Source organism: Bos indicus, chromosome 13 (assembly GCF_029378745.1).
Source record: "Bos indicus isolate NIAB-ARS_2022 breed Sahiwal x Tharparkar chromosome 13, NIAB-ARS_B.indTharparkar_mat_pri_1.0, whole genome shotgun sequence".
Taxonomy (NCBI): Eukaryota; Metazoa; Chordata; class Mammalia; order Artiodactyla; family Bovidae; genus Bos; species Bos indicus.
Window position 1 is genome coordinate 29,870,726 of NC_091772.1, and position 21,609 is coordinate 29,892,334.

Genomic DNA, 21,609 nt, shown 5'->3' on the forward strand with positions numbered 1-21,609 from the left:
TCTCAAGAGGCTGGTCAGGTGATCTGGTATTCCCATCTCTTTCAGAATTTTCCACTTTACTGTGATCCACACAGTCAAAGGCTTTGGCATAGTCAGTAAAGCAGAAATAGATGTTCTTCTGGAACTCTTTTGCTTTTTCAATGATCCAGTGGATTTTGGCAATCTGGTTTCTCTGCCTTTTCTAAAACCAGCTTGAACATCTGGAAGTTCACAGTTCACATATTGCTGAAGCCTGGCTTTGAGAATTTTGAGCATTACTTTACTAGCGTGTGAGATGAGTGCAATTGTGCGGTAGTTTGAGCATTCTTTGGCATAAGACTGGAGGTGGGGAACCATTATACTTCCGTTGTGAAACAACAATGGAAAAGGTAATTAAGGAGAAACTGGAGGTCCCAAGCCCAACAGCCCCCACTGTGGTCCTGATGTGAAAGGATGCTGAGGACTCAGGCCTAGTTCTGCTGTCTCTTAGGAGAAAAGCAGGAGATGACTTAGGGCTCACTGCAGATGACATTAAAATCTATATATCTATTCCTGTTATCTCTCCCAAACTCAGTTCACATATGCTCCCAGACATTTCTCCTTATTTCTCTTTACACACGTCATCTAAGAGCAGCATGTTAACCTCCTTGTTTGTTCCCACAGCTATGCAATAAAAAAAGGAATAAAGTCACCTCACTTGGAGGTGGCACATGGATGTGGTTAGGCAGAGAATGATTGGTGTAAATAGTATTAAAATAAAGGAATAAACAAAACAAAGAAAAACAGGGGGCTCCCCAGGTGGCACTAGTGGTAAAGAACCCACCTGCCAATACAGGAGATTGGGAGATTGGGTTCAATCCCTGGGTCGGGAAGATCCCCTGGAGGAGGGCATGGCAACCCACTCCAGTATTCTTCCCTGGGGAATCCCAAGGACACAAGAGCCTGGTGGGCTACAGTCCATGGGGTTGCAGAGTCGGATACGACTGATGCAACTTAGCACAAATAAAAATGGTTTTTCCAGTAGTTATGTATGTATGTGAGAGTTGAACCATAAAGAAGGCTGAGCACCAAAGAACTGATGCTTTTGAACTGTGGTGCTGGAGAAGACTCTTGAGAGTCCCTTGGACTTCAAGGAGATCAAACAAGTCTATTCTAAAGGAAATCAACTGAATATTCATTAGAAGGACTGATACTGAAGCTGAAGCTCCAATATTTGGGCCACCTGATGTGAGGAGCCTATTCACTAGAAAAGACCCTGATGCTAGGAAGAACGGAGGGCAAGAGGAGAAGAGGGTGACAGAGGATGAGATGGTTGGATGGCATCACTGAATCAATGGACATGAGTTTGAGCAAGCTCCAGGAGATAGTAAAGGACAGGGAAGCCTGGTGTTATGCAGTCCATGGGGTCACAAAGAGTTGGACATGACTTAAGGACTGAACAACAACAAAAAGTAAACAAAAAAAAAGAATCTGATGAAACATTAAAAGACAGGAAATATCATTCTCAGGCCGGTGGCTAAGATGGAAGAAACCAATCATCTCAGCAAAAAAAAGGTTTGACACAAGTCTGATTCCCAGTTCCAATGCCAGCCCCAAACAAAGGGCAAATTCCACAAACCTTCTCTACCAGATTTTCTGGAAGAGAGGTTAGAGGGGTGAGGTCACATTTACACCACTGCACATGAGATGGGCTAAAAACACAAGGGGATAAGAGATAGAAAAAGGCCACACTTGAATGCCTGGGAATTTTTTGTTTTCTTTTTTGGGTGGGAGGAGAAATTTTTTTTATTGTAAAAAACACCTAATATTAAATTACTCTCTTAACCAGGTTTTTTTTGGCAGGGGGAGGCATGCTACGTGGGATCTTAGTTTCCCAAACAGATCAAATCTATGTCCCCTGCATTGGGAGCATAGAGTCTTAACCCCACTGGACTGCCAGGCAAGTCCCCATTTAACCAGTTTTATGTGTCCAGTGCACCAATGTGAAGTATATTTGCACTGTTGTGCAACAGATCTCTAGAACTGTCCTGTTTTGCAAAACTGAAACTCTAGGGAGTTTCCTGGGGGTCTAGTGGTTAGGACTTGCATTTCCACTGCAGGGGGTGTGGGTTCAACCCCTGGTCAGGCAACTAAGATCTCACAAGCCACAAGGCCTAGCCAAAAAAATTAAAAACAAACAAAATCCCCTGAAACTCTATATACTCAAATGCTTATGAAACTTTTCAGAGTGACCCTATCCATTGGTCACTGAGTCCCAGGCAAGGTCTGGATTCTGACTCTGGGATGAATTTTCTCACCTTTGGAGAAGAGAGGGACATGGGGTGAAAGAGGGCGGAGCCTCTTCTTACCCCTCTGCACTTCAAGGCTGGGTTGATAACAAACAAGGCCACAGCCAACAGTTTCACCAAAATGCCAATGTGTCCATGCACTTGTAGGGACTAGAGCCATTATGTCCAGCTGTGGACATGCTCGTGGCCATCACTACCTGACTACCCATTCCTCACATTTTAACAGTTGGCCCCAAAGTTACCATCGCTCCTCTTTTTAAGTATCAGACATACCTTGGAATCCTGAGACTATCTGGACAACATCTTCATACACCATCAGGGTAGCGGATCGTTCTGGAAGCAGGCCCAGGCTTAGTGAAGAAAATACTGCGGAAACAAAGATGAATATGAGGAAATTCTGATTTCTAAATCAAAGTGCCCATGCCAATTTTTTAAGTACTCTGCATTCTTTGGATTCTCTGGGTTCAAATCAATCAACAACATTGATTTTTTAGTAATGTGACATAATAATAAATATATATCTTTTCTCTACCTCTGGTTCCTGGCTCAAATTCCTGAGTCACCAGAGTATCTTTCTGATCTGATGAGGAGACTCAGGGTGGCCTCCTGTATGCGGACTGGTCACCAAAAAGATCAAACCATGATAAGAATCTTGGAACTTTCAGGCTCACTTCCCATCATCCAGAGAGAATAGATGGGGTGGAAAGCTCAGTTCATGATTGATCACACCTGCCATAATTGATGAAGCTGCCATGAGAGTCCCAAAGGTATAGGCTTTGGGGAACTTCAAGCTGGTGAGTACATTTATGTGCTAGGAGGGTGGTGCACCTCAGCTCCACAAGGATAGAAGCTCCCATGGCGAGGACCCTTCTGGATCTCACCCTGTTGCACCTCTTCATGTGCCTGTTCATCTGCATCCATTATGATACTTGTTATAAACCAGCAAATGTAAGTCATTGTTTTTCTGAGTTCTGGGAGTCATTACAGTGAAAGAAAGGGAGGGATGCATGGGAACCTCTGATTTATAGCTGATTGGTCAGAAGTACAGATGACCACTTAGGGCTTGTGTCTGAATTAGAGGACAGTCTCATGGGACTGAGTCCTTAATCGGTAGCATTTGGGCTAATTTTGGACAGCTATTGTCAGACCCTGATGTTGGGAAAGATTGAAGGCAAGAGGACAAGGGTATGACAGAGGGCGAGATGGTTGGATGGCATCACCACTCAATGGACATGAGTTTAAGCAAGCTCCAGGAGATGGTGAAAGACAGGGAAGCCTGGCGTGCTATAGTCTAGGGGGTCTCAAAGAGTTGGACACAACTGAGTGACTGAACAACTGTCAGAATGGAACTGAATTGTAAGACATCCAGTTGGTATCCAGAGAGGAGGAGAACTGGTTGGTTTGAGAAGAAAACCCACTTACTAAGTGTCAGAATTATCATAAACAGAGAGAAAGGAAAGTTTGTCCTTTAAGTATTGTTAGCAAAAGTCTTTCAAAACTCCATGAGTCCTGCAGTCTCTCATATAAAAACTGCTTAGCCTACAACAGTTAACTACATATTTTCTATTCTTTAGAAGTTCTTAGTAAAGTATCTGAACCTCTTCACATTAGGAATCTAATAAAGCTACAATGCACACAGTGTATGTATGTAAAATATTGGATATTAACATTAAAAAAGACTCACAAGTGTGCTTAGGTTAATGGGTACCTCATGATAAAATTTTTTTTCCTCTGTATTTTGGGAACTAATAAGATGACACTTTGCAGGTGGCACTAATGGTAAAGAATCCACCTGCCAATGCAGGAGATGTAACAGATGCCGGTTCAATCCCTGGGTGGGAAAGATCCCTTGGAGTAGGAATTGGCAATCCACTCCAGTATTCTTGCCTGGAAAATTCCATGGAGAGAGGAGCCTGGCGAGCTACAGTCCATGGGATCACAAAGAGTCGGACAAGACTGAAGCAGCTGAACACAAGATGACAGAACTTCTGCTACTTAAAATTGTTTAATTTTAAGTAGACCTCGACTTCCAACCTAAAAATTCACAAAGCCTACATGTTTCTTGGGAATTCCCTGGCTGAACAGTAGTTAGGACTCAGTGCTTTCACTGCCAGGGTCTGGATTCTATCCCTGGTTGAGGAATTAAGATCCTGCATGCTTCAGGGTGTGGCCAGGGAGAAAAACCTACATGCTTCTGGGTAGAACATGAATTGAAGAAAAAACCCAAATCAATGTAGTATGGAATAACAATAATCACTAACATTACTGAACCCTCACTGACATGTCAGACTTTATTCTAGGTGGTTTAATTTGGATAATTTATTTAACTTTGAAAACAGCTCTCTGAAAGAGGTATTATTAACATGCCCCTTTGACAGGTAAGGAGACAGGTTTATAGATAAGGAATTAACTTGTCCAAGATCCCAAATCTGGTAAGTAACTGGATCCAGGATTTGAACTCTGGAGTCTGACCTTCACCTCTACGCTTCACAGACTTAAGTTCAAAGCCTCTTAGACTCCATCCAGGCCTAAGTTCCTATGTCAGTTTCTGCCATACATTAACATGAATCAGCCATAGGTATCTGTGTATCCATCATTCACATTGAACAGATGTCATATTTGCTTCAGATTCAAGCCACTTAATCGTGTCTGATTCTTTGGGACCCCGTGGACTGTAGCGGGCTGCCATTTCCTTCTCCAGGGGATCTTCCTGACCCAGGGATCAAACTCACGTCTCCTGTATTGCAGGCAGATTCTTTACCTGCTGAGCCAATGGGGAAGATTGAATCAGCCATAGGTATACATATGTTACCTCCCTCTTGAACTTCCCTCCCACCTCCCATCCCATCCCACCTCTCTAGGTTGTCACAGAATACCAGTTTGAGCTCCCTGAGTCATATAGCAAATTTCCACTGGCTATCTATTTCACATATGGTAATGTACATGTTCCCATTGAGAGAGTAGTCTCTACATTTAAAGAGGAAGAAAGTAAGGCCTAGAGAGGTAAAGTAACTTTCAGGGAAAATATTAGGAGCCAGAAATATCAAATGCTAAGTAGAGCAATTATTGGGTTCATTCAGGTTTTTGGTAGGATGCTACAGAAAAACCCAAATTAATTTTTGGCCAATCCAATATTCAGCACAGTTGGCTCTGGACAGTGCTAGAGGGGACCAATGAGGGGTTGGCCATGGACATGACCCCTCTTTCTACACAGTCCATTTATTTAGCTGCCATCATGTATAAGGCCCAGAGCTAGACGTGCAGAATAGATCACTGTTGGGGGCAGTCTGTGCCCTTAAGGGGTCTACATTAGATGGAGGCTAAGACACACAACCAATAGCTACACGACAAGCAGAATGTGACAAAGTGCCCTGACAAAGAAGGACGGACCTTGGTGCTGGGAAAACAATCCAGAGTTCCTCCTAACGTTAAACAAAGAGTCACCGTGTGACCCAGGAACACCACTCCCAGGCACATGCCCAGGAGAACTGAGAATATGTGTTCACACAAACACTTGTACATGAAAGTTCATAGCAACATCAGTCATAATAGCCACAAAGTGGAAACTAAAGGCTGAACATGCTTGGTGTCCCACAGGCAGCTTAAATCCAATCTATGCTATATTCGTCATTGACTATGACCCCAACACTCATTCTTTTCCTTCCCATCTCCTGCACCTCCACCCCCACCTCCACCCACTTTTGTAGGAGCCCCAAGCTTGGGGACAGGGATATACACAGGGAAGGAGTAAGGGATTTCTTTCAGTCAACCTTAGGGAACCACAAGGTGGCCCATCACCCATCTGTTATTCTATCCACTTCATCACCAGTCAGAAACTTGAGATTCAACTCACATTCAGTCAACTTTCTTTCCCTTGTATCTCTCCCATCCATTCTCCAAGGCTTTCTGAATTCTGCCTGCTAAATATTCCTCAGGTTTATCTCCTTTTCTCTAAAATGTTCCTAAAGGATTTCCTCAATTGTACCTATTTCCAACCCACTTTCCATAGCTTTCAAAGCAGTGGTCCCAAATTACAGTCAACATTTTTATCCATAAATACCTGGGGGATGGGGGTTATTGTGGGGAGTTCAGTTCAGTTCAGTCACTCAGTTGTGTCCGACTCTTTGTGACCCCATGAATTGCAGCACGCCAGGCCTCGCTGTCCATCACCAACTCCCGGAGTTCACTCAAACTCATGTCCATCGAGTCGGTGATGCCCTCCCGCCATCTCATCCTCTGTCATCCCTTTCTCCTCCTGCCCCCAATCCCTCCCAGCATCAGAGTCTTTTCCAATGAGTCAACTCTTCGCATGAGGTGGCCAAAGTATTGGAGTTTCAGCTTTAGCATCAGTCCTTCCAATGAACACCCAGGACTGATCTCCTTTAGGATGGATTGGTTGGATCTCCTTGCAGTCCAAGGGACTCTCAAGAGTCTTCTCCAACACCACAGTTCAAAAGCATCAATTCTTCAGCACTCAGCTTTCTTCACAGTCCAACTCTCACATCCATACATGACCACTGGAAAAACCATAGCCTTGACTAGACGGGAGTAGGAACTGTTTATTAAAATCCAGATTCCTTGGTCAATCTGTACAGTCAAATGGGTGAGTCCTGGAATCTGTATATTTTTACAAGCATCTTCTGATGCTAATATCTATTCATCCTCAAGACTCAGCTGCCCTCTCAGCCTCCCCAGGAAACTCCTTCATTTGCTCATGTAGGCTGGTGGACCTGTCCTCCCCAGCATCCCCATCTGCACATAAATCTATCAGAGTATTGATCCCATCAGGAGGAACTGGCTTCTGTGGCTGACTTCATAACTAATGGATAAACCTCCCAGAAGCAAGTCCTGAGTCTCTAGACTTGTATTCTCAGTGGCCAGGGCAGTGTCTGACATATAGTAGGCATTTGACAGGTATAAACTGAACTAAAGAGAATTTTGTGGATGAGGGTAGGTGCTGGGGCTGGATGAGACAGGCATAGCCGCACTTAGCTTCCATGGGCCCCAGAGGCAGTGGGAACCATGGTGAGGCAGGTCCCGTGGTGCAGAGGTGAGCACGAATACTGGCCTTGCACCAGGCACTGTGTCAGGTGCTACGCATTTATTGAGCACCGACCATGTTTTAGACCCTGTAAGTGAGTGCACCTACGTTAAATACTTTTTACTCAGAACTGCTCTACAAGGTGGTATCAGGTCCATTTTGCAGAGACTGGCATCAAAGCTGGAGGGGCTCAAGCATAGATTTGGAGCCAGAACCCAGGTCATCTGGTTTCCAAAGTCCATCCTCCCCCCATTACCCTGGCAACAAATGTGCTGGCAGATAATGTGGTCCAGGCACTAGATGGAGTCTGAAGTAAAGGGACAGAGGGGGCACCATCTGTGCTCCCACCTACCCCATCCCCAGCTGAACTCACCTCAGGCTCCATCCTTGCCCCTGGTGGTAGGCCAACTGCTTTGCAGGGGTGAAAGGTCATGCAATATTGTGATTTATAATACGTAATATATATTTGGTCTGCGTCTCATTTCTGGCTCACAGCTCCTAAAACCCTTGGAATTTCCTAAGTGATATGGGCAATAAAGGAATCTTCTGTTATTCATATCAAATGAATGGGGCTTTCAATGGGAGTTTCAGTTAATATAATGACTTTTAGGAAAGCTTCACGATAACCTAAGAAGGGGAACTGGTTGTCAGGGGAAACCGTGTGACTAGAGGCTGGAATCTCTCAGTCTCACCGTCCTCTCCCCCTGACCTCCAGGGAGGAGAGAGTGGCTGGAGGTTGAATCAATCACTAATGGCTAATGCTTTAATCAGTTATGCCCACATGATGAAGTTTCCATAAAACCCAAGAGGATGGGGTTGGGTGAGCCTCTTGGTTGGTGAGCACCAGAGGTGCTAGGAGGTGGTACAGCTGGCCAGGGACAGAGGCTCCACGCCTCTTCCCACAGACCTTGGCCTACACATGTCTTCATCTGGCTGGTCCTTTAATAACCTTTACAATAAACTGGTAAGCTAGCAAGTACCAGCTGGGGTTGCAGACTCGGCGACACATTGCTGGATGTGTGGAAACACCATGACACATTTGGTGATTAGACGCGCTAGAAGTGGAATGGAGTATTGAGAGTGGAGGAGCACCAGGAGGGCTTTTCCTGAGCAGGTAAGAAGGTGGGGCAGAGAAAGACAGTCTGGCCATCAGGCCCACCTTTTGGCAGCCTTGCTCTCAGATGCTAAAGTGAGATGAGGAAGCCCCATTTCAGAGCACTGTCCCAATGCCACTGGCTGGTTATGACCCATCGTGTACAGAATGGAACAGTGGAGAAATAAGTAGAAAAGGCTTTGGTTCCATTGTACAAATAGCATTGTGGAGCCCAGCCAGCTTCACACCAGATTCCACCTTCCCTGCACATAAGAGGCACCAAAAACTAGGGCAGAGAATGCACATGTATTTTCCTAATTGTCTGACTTAACGCTTACAAAGTCATTTCTGTGTCTGACTCCACCCCTAGCCTGATCATATGCCCTGTTTTAGAGAAAGGTAAAGACCACCTTACCAGGTAACCGGATGGGCTTCCAGGGGGCAGAGTTTGGCACGTAGGCATGCTTTGTGGCCGTGACAATCAGCTGACTGCCCAGCTTATACTGGAATTTGATGAAGGCGACGCCATCTGTCCCCGAGGTACCAGAGGCAATGGAGACCTGGTTGGTGAAAATCTCAATGAGCGCGTCAGGGACAGGCTGATGGGTGCTGGCATCACTGATGTGGACCTTCAGGGTGACCTCTGGAAGAAGGACAGAGCAACAGAGAACGGTTATTAACTGGGGAACTCCAACAGCGATTCTGTAATAACAGCGAAGGGAGGTAGCAAGTATTCATGGGATATACTTAGAAAATCTAGACTGGGGACTTTTCTGGTGGTCCAATGGTTAAGACTTCGTGCATCCAATGGTTAAGACTTCCTGTATCCAATGAAGAGTGCACAAGTTTGATCCCTGGTCGGGGAACTAAGATCCCATATTCTATAAGGTGCAGCCAAAACAATGTTTTTAATTAGAAAAAAAAATTCTAGATCTACATCTAAAATATAAATCGTTTTAACCAGAAACATTCTCTTCTTAGCAATTCTTTTTTACTTTACATGATTCCTTATCTTCCTCAAAACCACTGCCTATAACAAACTCCTTTCCTCCTGGCTCCTCCTGGCGGCCCCCCGCCCCCAACAATAATAATTAAGAGAAATATCTCTATTCCTTTAAGACACTGTGCAACAAATACCACGCTTTCTGATCCTGCCCAGTGTTGCTGGTAAACACAGCCTAAGCAAAGCTCAGGCTGCTACACAAGGACCCTGCAGGCACTAAGGTTTGCAGCAAAATTGTGACCTGCAGCAAAATTGTTCAACAATCTGTGATGAACATGGATGTGTACAGCTCAGGGTCGCTGTGCTGGTAATCATGAAGACATGACTGAAAAGTAGTCCCTGCACACAGTACCACCAAGGGGGTGGGCAGACTATCTAAACAATGTGTCCTGCCCAAACCATGGACCCGCCCCAGTTGTTACTCCATTTAAGGAACCTCCTCCCTTGGGAGGGAGGAAAAGCACCTATTACTTGGTTTTGTTGGATCCCTCGTGCTGCAGCCTTCCCAAAAAATCTTGACTGAATTTCTCTTCCTGATTCCTACTGATTAAAGTGTTCAAGGGCTCGGTTGGTATCACACAGTTAATGCGTTTTTTGGCTAGATGACCATAAGGAATAGCTAAAGAACCCTAGACCCAGGATTTACATGAGGTCTGCACCAAATAAATCTCTCAAAAACCTTGCAGAGAAAAAAGTGCTACAAAAACTGAACCTGGTTACTCCCTACTATAGGAGGAGAAAACTACTGCCAAAAGAGGGATAAAATCAACATCAAGAAAATCAAGCATATGGCATTACAAAGCATATCTAGTCGATTCCTGCCAATCTTATCAGTGTTATCTTAATGCAGATTCGCAGCACACATTTGCTTTCTTATGGAGCTGGTCTTACTTGCCCCCAGTTATAAATGAATTAATACTCTCATAGCAGAAACCCTCTACAACAGGACAAGTGGGAAGGTGCTTTGTGGTGTTGCACACGGACGATTTACATAATCTTGTAATGCAACATTCACTAGCAACCGGGATTACAAAGTTTCTGCTTTCTCTTCACTGCTGGCTGAGAAGGCAAAAGCAGCGGAAACTTGGAAAAAGTGAAATAATTTCTGAATAAACACAAGAAAGGAGTTCTCCAAAGGTATGGACACCAAGCAGGGAATAAAGAAGATGTGACGAGTTGAGAGAATGGGATTGACACACGTATACTACTATGCATCAAATAGATCACTAATGAGAACCTAGCAAAGAGGTTATTGCGCAGGGAACTACACTCAGTGCTCTGTGATAACTTAAATGAGAAAGAAATCCAAAAAAGAGGGGATATATGTATGCATATAGCTGATTCACTTTGCTGTAGAGTAGAAATTAACATCTTAAAGCAACTACATTCCAATAAAAATTAAGTAAAAAAAGAGAAGAGTTTTCTTATAATCAATGCCCTGGGTTCTACCACTTTAACATGGGAAACCTAGTATAGATTCTTCAATTATATACCTTGAAAAAGATTATTTAGCTACTTCTTTTGGTGTAACAGGATGTGAAAACACATCATTGTGGTTAGGTAATTATTACAGACTACTGGGGTGTCATATGTATTAAAATTTTGCAATTTGTTTTATTATATGAATAAAGAACAGCAGGAACAGCCCACCCATTTGGTAGGTCTACATTTAGCTCATATTTTAAAAATTAGACTTTATTTTTAAAAGCAGTTTTAGGTTCACAGCAAAATTGAGTGAAAGTTACAGAAATGTCCCACTGGGGTATCATTTTTATAGAAACATTTATATTATCCATTCAACAGCAAACAAGATTATTCCCATTAAAAGACAACCAAGGGAGTGATCTTATCATGAGGTGGGGCAGTTCAGTTCAGTTGCTCAGTCTTGTCTGAATCTTTGCGACCCTATGGATTGCAGCACACCCAGCTTCCCTGTCCATCACTAATTCCTGGAGTTAGTGATGCTAACTTGCTTAAACTCATGTCCATCAAGTCAGTGATGCCATCCAACCATCTCACCCTCTGAGAAGAGGTGGGGCACTACATACTATTTATTTATCTCATTTTGCAGAGAAAAGGAAGACCCTATAAATGGCCCGAGACCTAAATATGCAGGAAGATCTACTCCTGGGCATTTATCCAGAGAAAATTCTAATTTGAAAATTCTAATTCTATTAATTCTAATACATGCACATCAGTGTTCATAGCAGCACTATTCACAAGCAGGACATGGAAGCAACCTGAATATCCATCAACAGATGGATAAAAAAGATGTGGTATATATATACAGTGGACTGTTACTTAGCCATAAGAAAGAATGAAAAAACGTCATCTACAGCAGCATGAATGAGAGATTATCATATTAAGTGAGGTAAGTCAGAAAAAGAAAAAAAACACCATACAATATCACTTGGAGAAGGAAATGGAGACCCACTCCAATATTCTTGCCTGGAGAATTCCATGGACAGAAGAGCTTGGTGAGCTACAGTCCATGGGGTTGCAAAGAGTCAGACACAACTGAGCAACTAATACACTTTCATCACTTATATGTGGAATCTAAAATATGACACAAATGAACTTATTTACAAAACAGAAACAGACTCACAGACAGAGAACAGACTTACAGTTACCAAAGGGGAAGGTGTGGGCGAGGGATAACTTAGGAGTTTGGGATTAGCAGATACAAACTACTATATACAAAACAGATAAACAGCAAGGTTCTACTGTATAGTACCCAGAACTATATTCAATATCCTGTAATAAACCATACTGGAAAAGAATATATATATACACACACACACATACACTGAATCATATTGCTATACAACAGAATCTAACACAACATTGTAAATCAGCTATACTTCCATAAAAAACATTATCCTGAGTATGTCTGTAAGGGTGATTTGGAGAAGACGAACATTTAACTGAATAAAGCAGATCACCCTCTTTCATGTGAGTGGGCCTTGTCCAATCAGTTGAAGGCCTGAAGAGAACAAAATGTCCCCCCAGAGTAAAGGGAGACTTCCTCTTGCCTACCAGCCTCTGAACATTGGCATCTCCTGCTTTCAGACTTGAACTGAATGTCAGATCTTCCCTGATCTCAAGTCTACCAGTGTTTGAACTAGAACTATACCATCATCTCTCCTGGACATCTGGCTTGCTGGCTTACCCTTTAGACCTTGGGACTTGACAGCCTCCATGATCACGTGAGCCAGTTCCTTAGAATAAATCTCTTCCTATAGGCCCATACATCTCATTGGCTCTGTTCTCTGGAGAACCCTGACTACCGCTGCATCCATCATGGGTTCCGATTCTGCAGCGCGTGGTGGGTGGACCCTGGGAGTGTGTGCTCAGACCTCTTCTTGTTTCACACTGTTACTCAGCATTATTTCATGATCAGGAATTCAGTTACCACCTCTACAGCATGCTTCTCAAATTCTCATGGACCAGTGGTAGAATCAAGAAGGGAAAAACAAGTGCTCAGGAATTCTTCCTCCCCTATAATTCAGAACTCCTTTACTCTTGGCAGATTTGAAAAGTTTGACTCTGTGGGCACAAACCAAGTCATTTTCAAAGAGCATATCTGCTTGGTGGGTAGAACACTAAACATTATCTTTTAGTCTAGCATGATCTTTTCATCATCCCCTATCTGCCCACAGACTTAGAACTAAAGGAGACAAGCCTGTTTCAAATTGCTGGTTGGAGAGGAGGCACCCACACAGCAAGTTCAGAGCAAAGACCACAGCAGGAGCGAGAGGAAGGAATCGCAGTGCACCCTTCACAGGGGCACAGCACTTAGCAGAACTGCCTGTGGACACCGAGGGGCCATGCCTCCTCTCCTCCCCTTTTATATTCAAATAGTAATTTATGTCTTTAGTTTTTTCCCACAAATGATAGAAGACATTTACTTCATAACTTCTCATGCCAACTCTAAAATCGACATTCTTCATCGGTCCTATAGTCACCTGCTGAAGAGTACTGCTCCAGATTGCATCCCCTTCTGTGGTTCTCACTGGGAACACAGCTGGGAGAACCATGCTCATCTCAGTCTGAATAGCCACCAGGCCTTGGTTTCACATCTACTGTAAAAAGATCTGACTTATCACGGAAGGAAAAGTGAAATCTATGGGCTCCATCGTTTTTTGGGTTTTTTTTTTGGTTTCTTTCTGTGAAGTTTTTGGCTTCCTCTGATCATTTTTCATGCTTTTTTATACTCCCTCAAATTGGCCTTGATGCTGGGATTTTAATATTTTTCTTCCCTTTTGGTGTTTAGAGCTGTTGGTTCCCACAGCAACCCACCTTGCTGGGAACCAAGTGTTTGCTGGGTTGGTCCATCAGGCTCTGTGGGAAGAAAGTCCACTTCCACCAGCAGATCAAGCAAAGGCTTTCAGTCCAAGCTGCCCAAATGCCCTGTGCTGCTGACCATCAGGGAGAGCAGCAGAAAAGCGAGTCACTGGACTCAGTCTCCAGCGCTGTGATTAGTTATATTTAACTCAAATTCAGGGGAGTCACAACAGCTTCCCATCTCTTATGTCAAAATATAAAAAGTTAGTCATTTGAAAATATTTTCTAAATGGGAGGTTATTTTTAAAATGTTACCTGACCTTTGCTTGAAGAGATTCTGCTCCATACTACTTGGTGCTAACTTTTAACAATATCTGTATATTTATAGAATTGCCACTTCTTTATATAGCAATTACAGGTATATCCTGAGCTGGCCATGTAAAGGGGGAGTTTTCTATCCACTTACTTTACTTCTTTTGGAAATATGAAAGGTTTATCTTCCTTTGTAAGATATCTGATGAAACAAGAATGCATTTTATTTTACTAGCGTTTTCTTATAATTTATTTTCTCTGGTCTCATAGAGTGCATATGCATCTTACCTTGTTCAATTTTATTTTCTTCTTAAAATTTAGTGAATCGTGTGAATGTGCATTCTCATGTACAATCATGTTAGTTCACCTGTCTGTAAGATTACTGTATTGTAAGATGAAACATGTTTTTTTTCTTTTTTGTTTTTTTATGTATCATTTGTGTGAGAAGTATAATAAATCTATTACAGTAGAGTACTATATAGCCTATTGTGTTAGGTGGGTACCTACAGTAACTCTGGCGGACTTATGAACAAATTTGGCTTATGAATATGCTCTCAGAATGGAACTCATTCGTATGTAGGGGACTCATTATACTTTTCCTTTGTTTTTCAACAGTTTGAGTAAAAAAAATTAGTGAATCATATCCTTTAAGCAAATTATATGTTTTCTAAAAGAGACATATCTATAATATTATAGACTGTGTAATATTGCTACTGAAACACAAGTCGGTGTGCCCAATGCACAAAGGCCAAACAATACCAAAACATCAGAGTGTGGGGGAGAAAGGTTTATTTAGGGTTGTGCAAGAAGACAGGTGGCTCATGCCTTAAAAACCGCAAATTCCCTAAAAGCTCTCAGCTAAGCCCTTTTCTAGGAAAGGTGAGGGAGGTGAGGGATGAGTTGTAAATACCATCAGTTCTTTGTGTCTGAGCTTTTGTTCCTGAGGTCAGGTCACAGTCAGCTAACAACATTCCTGTACAACTCCACCACGCCAATGTTACTCTGTTTTGACAAGAAAGGTCCCAAGGTATGACTTTCATCCTGCGAGGTCCAGTCCTGGCTGAAAGGAAGAGGATCTAGGCTGGTGGCTTCCTCAGGCCAGGTCCCCAGGCGCTGTCCAGCTGTGATGGCTGAGGGAGCCAGGCGTCCAGGACCCAGCTGGCTTTCAGGCTCCTCAGGTGGCACAAATGGCGGGGCCTGAGTCCCACAGACTGTGTCCTCTGCAGATGGCCGCTGCCATGAAGTCACAGAGGCGGGGATGGGGGACAGGGTCACTGCAGCCTCAAGGCCTGGGTCTGGCCATTGGGTAGCCTTGGCGAGAGCTCTGGAGCCCTGTAGACGCAGCCCCCAGCCTGTTCCCTGGGCCCCTCACTCATCTGCTGGCCCAACGGTGAGTGAGCTGGAGGGCCTCAAGGAGAAGGCCTGGATCTGCTTCTTACCTCATTCTCTGCTTGACAACTACCACTCCATAGACCATTAGCTGAAAATGCCCTCACTAATGGCTGCTCGCTGACAGTTGGCTGCTTGCGGGTATGGTGCACAGCGTCCCGTGTGCTAAGGGCTGCACTCAGGGCAGTGATGCTCCATTACAATATTAGATATCATCTATAATATCATGCATTATATAATCTATATATTAATATGAATTATATCACTATAGTATGCAAATATATTAAAATATGATACCAATATATCAATATTAGTATATTAATAGTCAATGAATTGTATATTAATTACATAATTGCAATGTGTATTAATATATTACTTGCATTATATAATATTACCATTATATATTATATATTACATAATATATAGTTATATAGATTATATAAATATTATATCACATTCTTACATATTGTCTGTATAATATAATATATAATGCATGCATATGTGCTCAGTTGTGTCTGACTGTTTGTGACACCATGGACTGTAGCCCACCAGGTTCCCTTGTCCATGGGATTTTCCAGGCAGGAATACTGGAGTGGGTTGCCACTTCCTTCTCTAGGGGATCCTTCCAATTCAGGGATCAAATCCATGTCTCCTGTGTCTTCTGCATTGGTAGGATTCTTTACCACTGAGCCACCTGGGAAGCCCATAATATATAATAGAGCTCAAAGCATTTGACAATTTTTGTGTGGGTTTCATTCTAAAAATAATATTGAGCTTGGTGTTCTGTGCAGAAGAGAAGGGACAAATGCAGGCATGTGTCAGAGGGACACACAGGCTGGCATGAGTGTCTTCTGGCTGCCCCGATGGTCCCCTCAGCATCTGTTCTCTATTAACCACCTTTTGCTCTTGATTGTATCAAGAGGTGCCCTAAAGCCTCTCTATTAACCTGAGGTCACAATATCTGATACAGAATTCCCACCCATGTGAGGCTTTCCTCACAAATGTGTACCTTAATTATCAGTGGAGGACTATGATCTCCAAACTTCCATTTGAACTTCTACTCACTTGAAAAAGCCCATAAGATATGTTTGCTGCTGCAGCCCTGGGAACTCAGGATCCCACTTTGCGCCTTTCTGTGTTTTCCAGTCTCTAGCAACTGACTCCCACCTGAACCTCATGAAAAGATGGCTCAGTGATGACTCCCGGTCACAGCTTGTTTGGAACATGGATGAAAGCCCTGGTGCAGGAAGTGAGTAAGTGCCGGTCCCAGGCACCCTCCTGCTGGCCACCCATGCTCTGCAGGGCAAATGCTTTGAGCTTACTCCCCATCACATCTCCACAGGCTCTGCACACAGAATATTCTCTCACCTCAACCCCTTGTGTCTGTCCCTCTCATACCTGAACTTATGTCTTGGCAGGGCTGCCAGGATCTCTGGTGCCATAAACCAATGGATTCTTCTCCCTTCCCACAAGAGATATATAAAGAGGATGGAACTGCAGATCATTTCATTAATTACACTTTCTAAGCAACAACACCAAATTGCCAAGAACGTAGAAATACATGATAAACATTCACATTAGTACAGCAATTAAAGAAGCTATGGTAATGTACATAGAATACATGATATATACATGTATGACATATCTTTTTTTCAAGTGACAGGATGCCTTCTCTCCCTGTACTTGAAGCACTGTATAATGGAAATAGAAAATGCAATACTCAAATACCAACAACCTGCTATGACTTTTTGAATGAAGATGCTGTTAAGTCTGTCTATTCGCCAATAAGTTAAATGGCAGAAGTCATTCTCTGCTATTATATCTGGTACAAAATGAGGCTTTCTGAGGCTGCTTCCACACACAGGTTATGCTATAAAAGTAACTATAAAGTGATTATACTCTTGCAACTCATCAAGGGTTTATTTAGGGTATATACCCCAGAATAAACCAAAAACTACTGCTGGATTTACCTGATTCAACTGTACAACTTACATATATAAACAAGTGCTCCCAAGCGAAATAATTTAACTGGGTTTCTACGATCACACCTAAAAGTTATCTAAAAGCAAATGACACTGATACAATCCCACTCTTTTAAAATGACAGCAGAAATCATGTCGATGTAGCTTTAAAAGTACCATATGAAAATATAATTGCTTATCTTGGGGGAAACTTTTCTGAAAAAAATCAAACCAATTTAAAATAAAAGAATGCTTTAACTCTTCAAAAGAAATCAGAATTGAAGCAGTTATTGAATACCAAAATGATGCTAAATATATCGAAAAGAAAAAGCCTCAGTTCCAGTTGTTAAGAACTTTCCCATAAAAATCGATGCATATATATATAAACCTAACAGAGCATCCTTGTTTTCCTCAGATATGAAAGAGAAAGTGTTAGTCATTCAGTTGTGTCTGACTCTTTGCGACCCCATGGACTGTAACCCAAAGGCAATGCCAAAGAATGCTCAAACTACCCCACAATTGCACTCATCTCACATGCTAGTAAAGTAATGCTTAAAATTCTCCAAGCCAGGCTTCAGCAATACATGAACCATGAACTTCCAGATGTTTAAGCTGGTTTTAGAAAAGGCAGAGGAGCCAGAGATCAAATTGCCAACATCCGCTGGATCATCGAAAAAGCAAGAGAGTTCCAGAAAAACATCTATTTCTGCTTTATTGACTATGCCAAAGCCTTTGACTGTGTGGATCACAATAAACTGTGGAAATTCTGAAGAGATGGGAATACCAGACCACCTGACCTGCCTTGTGAGAAACCTGTATGCAGGTCAGGAAACAACAGTTAGAACTGGACATGGAACAACAGACTGGTTCCAAATAGGAAAAGGAGTACGTCAAGGCTGTATATTGTCACCCTGCTTATTTAACTTATATGCAGAGTACATCATGAGAAACACCGGGCTGGAGGAAGCACAAGCTGGAATCAAGATTGCTGGGAGAAATATCCATAACCTCAGATATGCAGGTGACACCACCCTTATGGCAGAAAGTGAAGAGGAACTCAAAAGCCTCTTGATGAAAGTGAAAGAGGAGAGTGAAAAAGTTGGCTTAAAGCTCAACATTCAGAAAACAAAGATCATGGCATCCGGTCCCATCACTTCATGGCAAATAGATGGGAAAACAGTGGAAACAGTGGCTGACTTTATTTTTCTGGGCTCCAAAATCACTGGAGATGGTGATTGCAGCCATGAAATTAGAAGACGTGTACTCTTGGAAGGAAAGTTATGACCAACCTAGACAGCATATTAAAAAGCAGAGACATTACTTAGCCAACAAAGGTCCGTCTAGTCAAGGCTATGGTTTTTCCAGTGGTCATGTATGGATGTGAGAGTTGGACTGTAAAGAAAGCTGAGTGCTGAAGAATTGATGCTTTTGAACTGTGGTGTTGGAGAAGACTCTTGCGAGTCCCTTGGACTGCAAGGAGATCTAACCAGTCCATTCTAAAGGAGATCAGTCCTGGGTGTTCATTGGAAGGACTGATGATGCCACCTGATGAGAAGAGATGACTCATTTGAAAATACCCTGATGCTGGGAAAGATTGAGGGCAGGAGGAGAAGGGGATGACAGAAGATGAGATGGTTGGATGGCATCACCGACTCGATGGACATGGGTTTGGGTGGACTCCGGGAGTTGGTGATGGACAGGCAGCCCTGGCATGCTGCGATTCATGGGGTAGCAAAGAGTCAGACACGACTGAGCGACTGAACTGAACTGGACTATAGCCCACCAGGCTCCTCTGTCCATGGGATTTCCCAGGCAGGAATACTGGAGTGGGTTGCCATTCCTGTCTCCAGAGGGATTTTCCTGACCCAGGAATTGAGCCGAGGTCTCCTGCATTGCTGGCGGATTCTTTACCATCTGAGCCACTATGGGAAAGCATGTTATGACTACAACAGCGAAGTGTAAATACGGTAACTTTTTCTCTAAGCTTCATACAATCTCCTTCACAGTTAAAGAAACGAACAGTGATGATGCAACACTGCAGTGACAAGAGAAGCCAGAGGGATTTGTAAGGAAATCACTATAAGAAACCACTTGAAGAAGACTTCGGTTTTATTGGTATTTTAAGCTTTTCACAAAGGTACAAAGTCCCCTTAAGAGAATTTGGAAGAATCTGCAAACTGTGAAGTTAATGAGCAGCATTAAGCATGTCTATAAAATTAACATACACACCACAGCCAAGCTTTAAAGATGTGTTGGAAGATGTTCATGGAATGGTTGCCAAGGGAACCTGGTGGAGGAAAAATTCTCTCTCTGCATGTGTATGTCTTTCCAGATCACCTTATATCTAAAGATATGCAATAAGACAAACATTTAAATGAATTTTAAAATATATTCTAAAGAAAATTTTGAACTCAAAAAAAAAAAAAAAGATTTGCACTTTTAATAGTTTGTCCAGGTCGCAGTCAAGAGCAAAATTACATGGCATTTCTTTTGAATAAGAAGCTTTCAGATGTTTATTATTAAAAAAAAATTTTAGCAAGTCATTTCTCTCTCTAGGAAGAGATCAGTTAGAAAGTGCTAAATGGTGCGAGTTGTGGGGAAGCTGACATTAATTACTTTTAGAATTTTAAAAAAGGGGCAAAAAAGGCAAACCAAAGAGACTTGCTGGAAGGTTGTGAATAGTCCAAGTGTGTGAGGCTCGCTGGCACTTGAAATGTCACTGCATGAAAGATAAAGATACAAGATCAAAACATGAGGCAAAGGTCCTGGAAGCAGCTGTGGTCAGAGCAGTGGTTAAATTACACACATGTGCTTCTCTTTCCAAAGAAGCAGAATTACTTAACAAGCAAGCTGCTGCTGCTGCTGCTAAGTCACTTCAGTCGTGTCCGACTCTGTGCGACCCCAGAGATGGCAGCCCACCAGGCTCCCCCATCCCTGGGATTCTCCAGGCAAGAACACTGGAGTGGGTTGCCATTTCCTTCTCCAATGCATGAAAGTGAAAAGTGAAAGTAAAGTCGCTCAGTCGTGTCCGACCCTTAGCGACCCCATGGATCGCAGCCTTCCAGGCTCCTCCGTCCACAGGATTCTCCAGACAGGAGTACTGGAGTGGGGTACCATTGCCTTCTCCAACAAGCAAGCTAGAGTGGACCTATTATTAAAATTTTCTTTTCAGAACTGTAATGGAAAGTAACCTTTAAAAATTGTATAAAAATGAAAAATAAATAAATAAAATTCTTAAAAATTCTATATACCCATAAAATTTTTTCTTTTCTGTTTTAGATGAAGCTTAATCACTAGGGTGCTTTAGGGTCTTTGATATGAACTTCGGCGCGGGGGGGGGGGGTGGCGCGGTACTCGGAGGGCAGGAGGTGCGGGGGGGCATGTACAGAACATGTTTCACAGCCAAATCATCTGGGGTCAGCTTCCGGGCTCCTCATTTCAGAATTAGGTGGTCTCAGTCAAGTCTGTCAGCCTCTTTGAGTCTCCATTCCTTTTTTTGTTTACTTTGATTAAATCTAAGTAAACAAGCAAATAAATTCCAGAATCTGAGAAACATAAAGGCAGAGAGAAACATGTTTGTTTTCATAGTCTCTATGAAACTAAGTACTATGCTCCTAGAATATTTGTTCTGGGAAATCTCTATAGGTTGCCATATCCCAGGACTCAGGTGAGGAGGTTAATGAAAAGTGGTCAAGGGTCCAATTTTGCAGCGCCCAGATGCGCTCTGAGAAGGGGAAAATTGGAGGCATGGCATCCCAAAGTACCAAAGCTAATCAGCATGAGGGAAGTCAGAAAAGGAAGGAGCTGGCAAGACTTTAGCCCTCATGAGTCTCCATTTCTTCATCCATATAACAGGGGTTCCAGATGCCTTGAAAACATTGTAGGATTCACAGGAGAAGAAAGGGGATGATGTATGTAAGGTGTCTGTGGGCACAAGATCATTCCCGATTTTGCCCCCTTGCCAGTGTTCCTCTAACTTTACCTGGTGAAACAAACCACTCCTCACACCTCTTCCTTCTCCAAAAGCCTCTCAATGGAAGAAAAATGAAAAAGGAAAGACGTTTTGCAGTGCGTTTTGCAGAGCACAGGGCTTGGGGCTCTGACCTCCTGGATTTGTCTCTCTTCTCTCCACTTACTGCTCTGTGCTCTTAACCGGAGTTTTCCCATCTGTAAAAAATGCAGGTGATGCCCCCTATAACTGTCTCTGAGGGCTGCCATGAGATGCCAAGTATAAGGGGCTGGCATGCAGCTCAGCACAT

The 21,609-nt window shown here is 42.9% G+C and overlaps 1 protein-coding gene across 2 annotated transcripts in view; it reads right to left on the reverse strand.

Annotated features, from left to right (window-relative positions):
• Positions 1-21,609, reverse strand: part of FAM171A1 (family with sequence similarity 171 member A1) — a 131,287-nt gene that overhangs the window by 45,925 nt on the left and 63,753 nt on the right. For both annotated transcript variants that reach the window (XM_070800871.1, XM_070800870.1), the window contains exons 2-3: positions 8,817-9,044; positions 2,541-2,633 (exon numbers count right to left, since the gene is read on the reverse strand). In XM_070800871.1, coding sequence (XP_070656972.1) covers positions 2,541-2,633; positions 8,817-9,044 — 321 coding nt within the window. The remainder of the gene's footprint in view (positions 1-2,540; positions 2,634-8,816; positions 9,045-21,609) is intronic.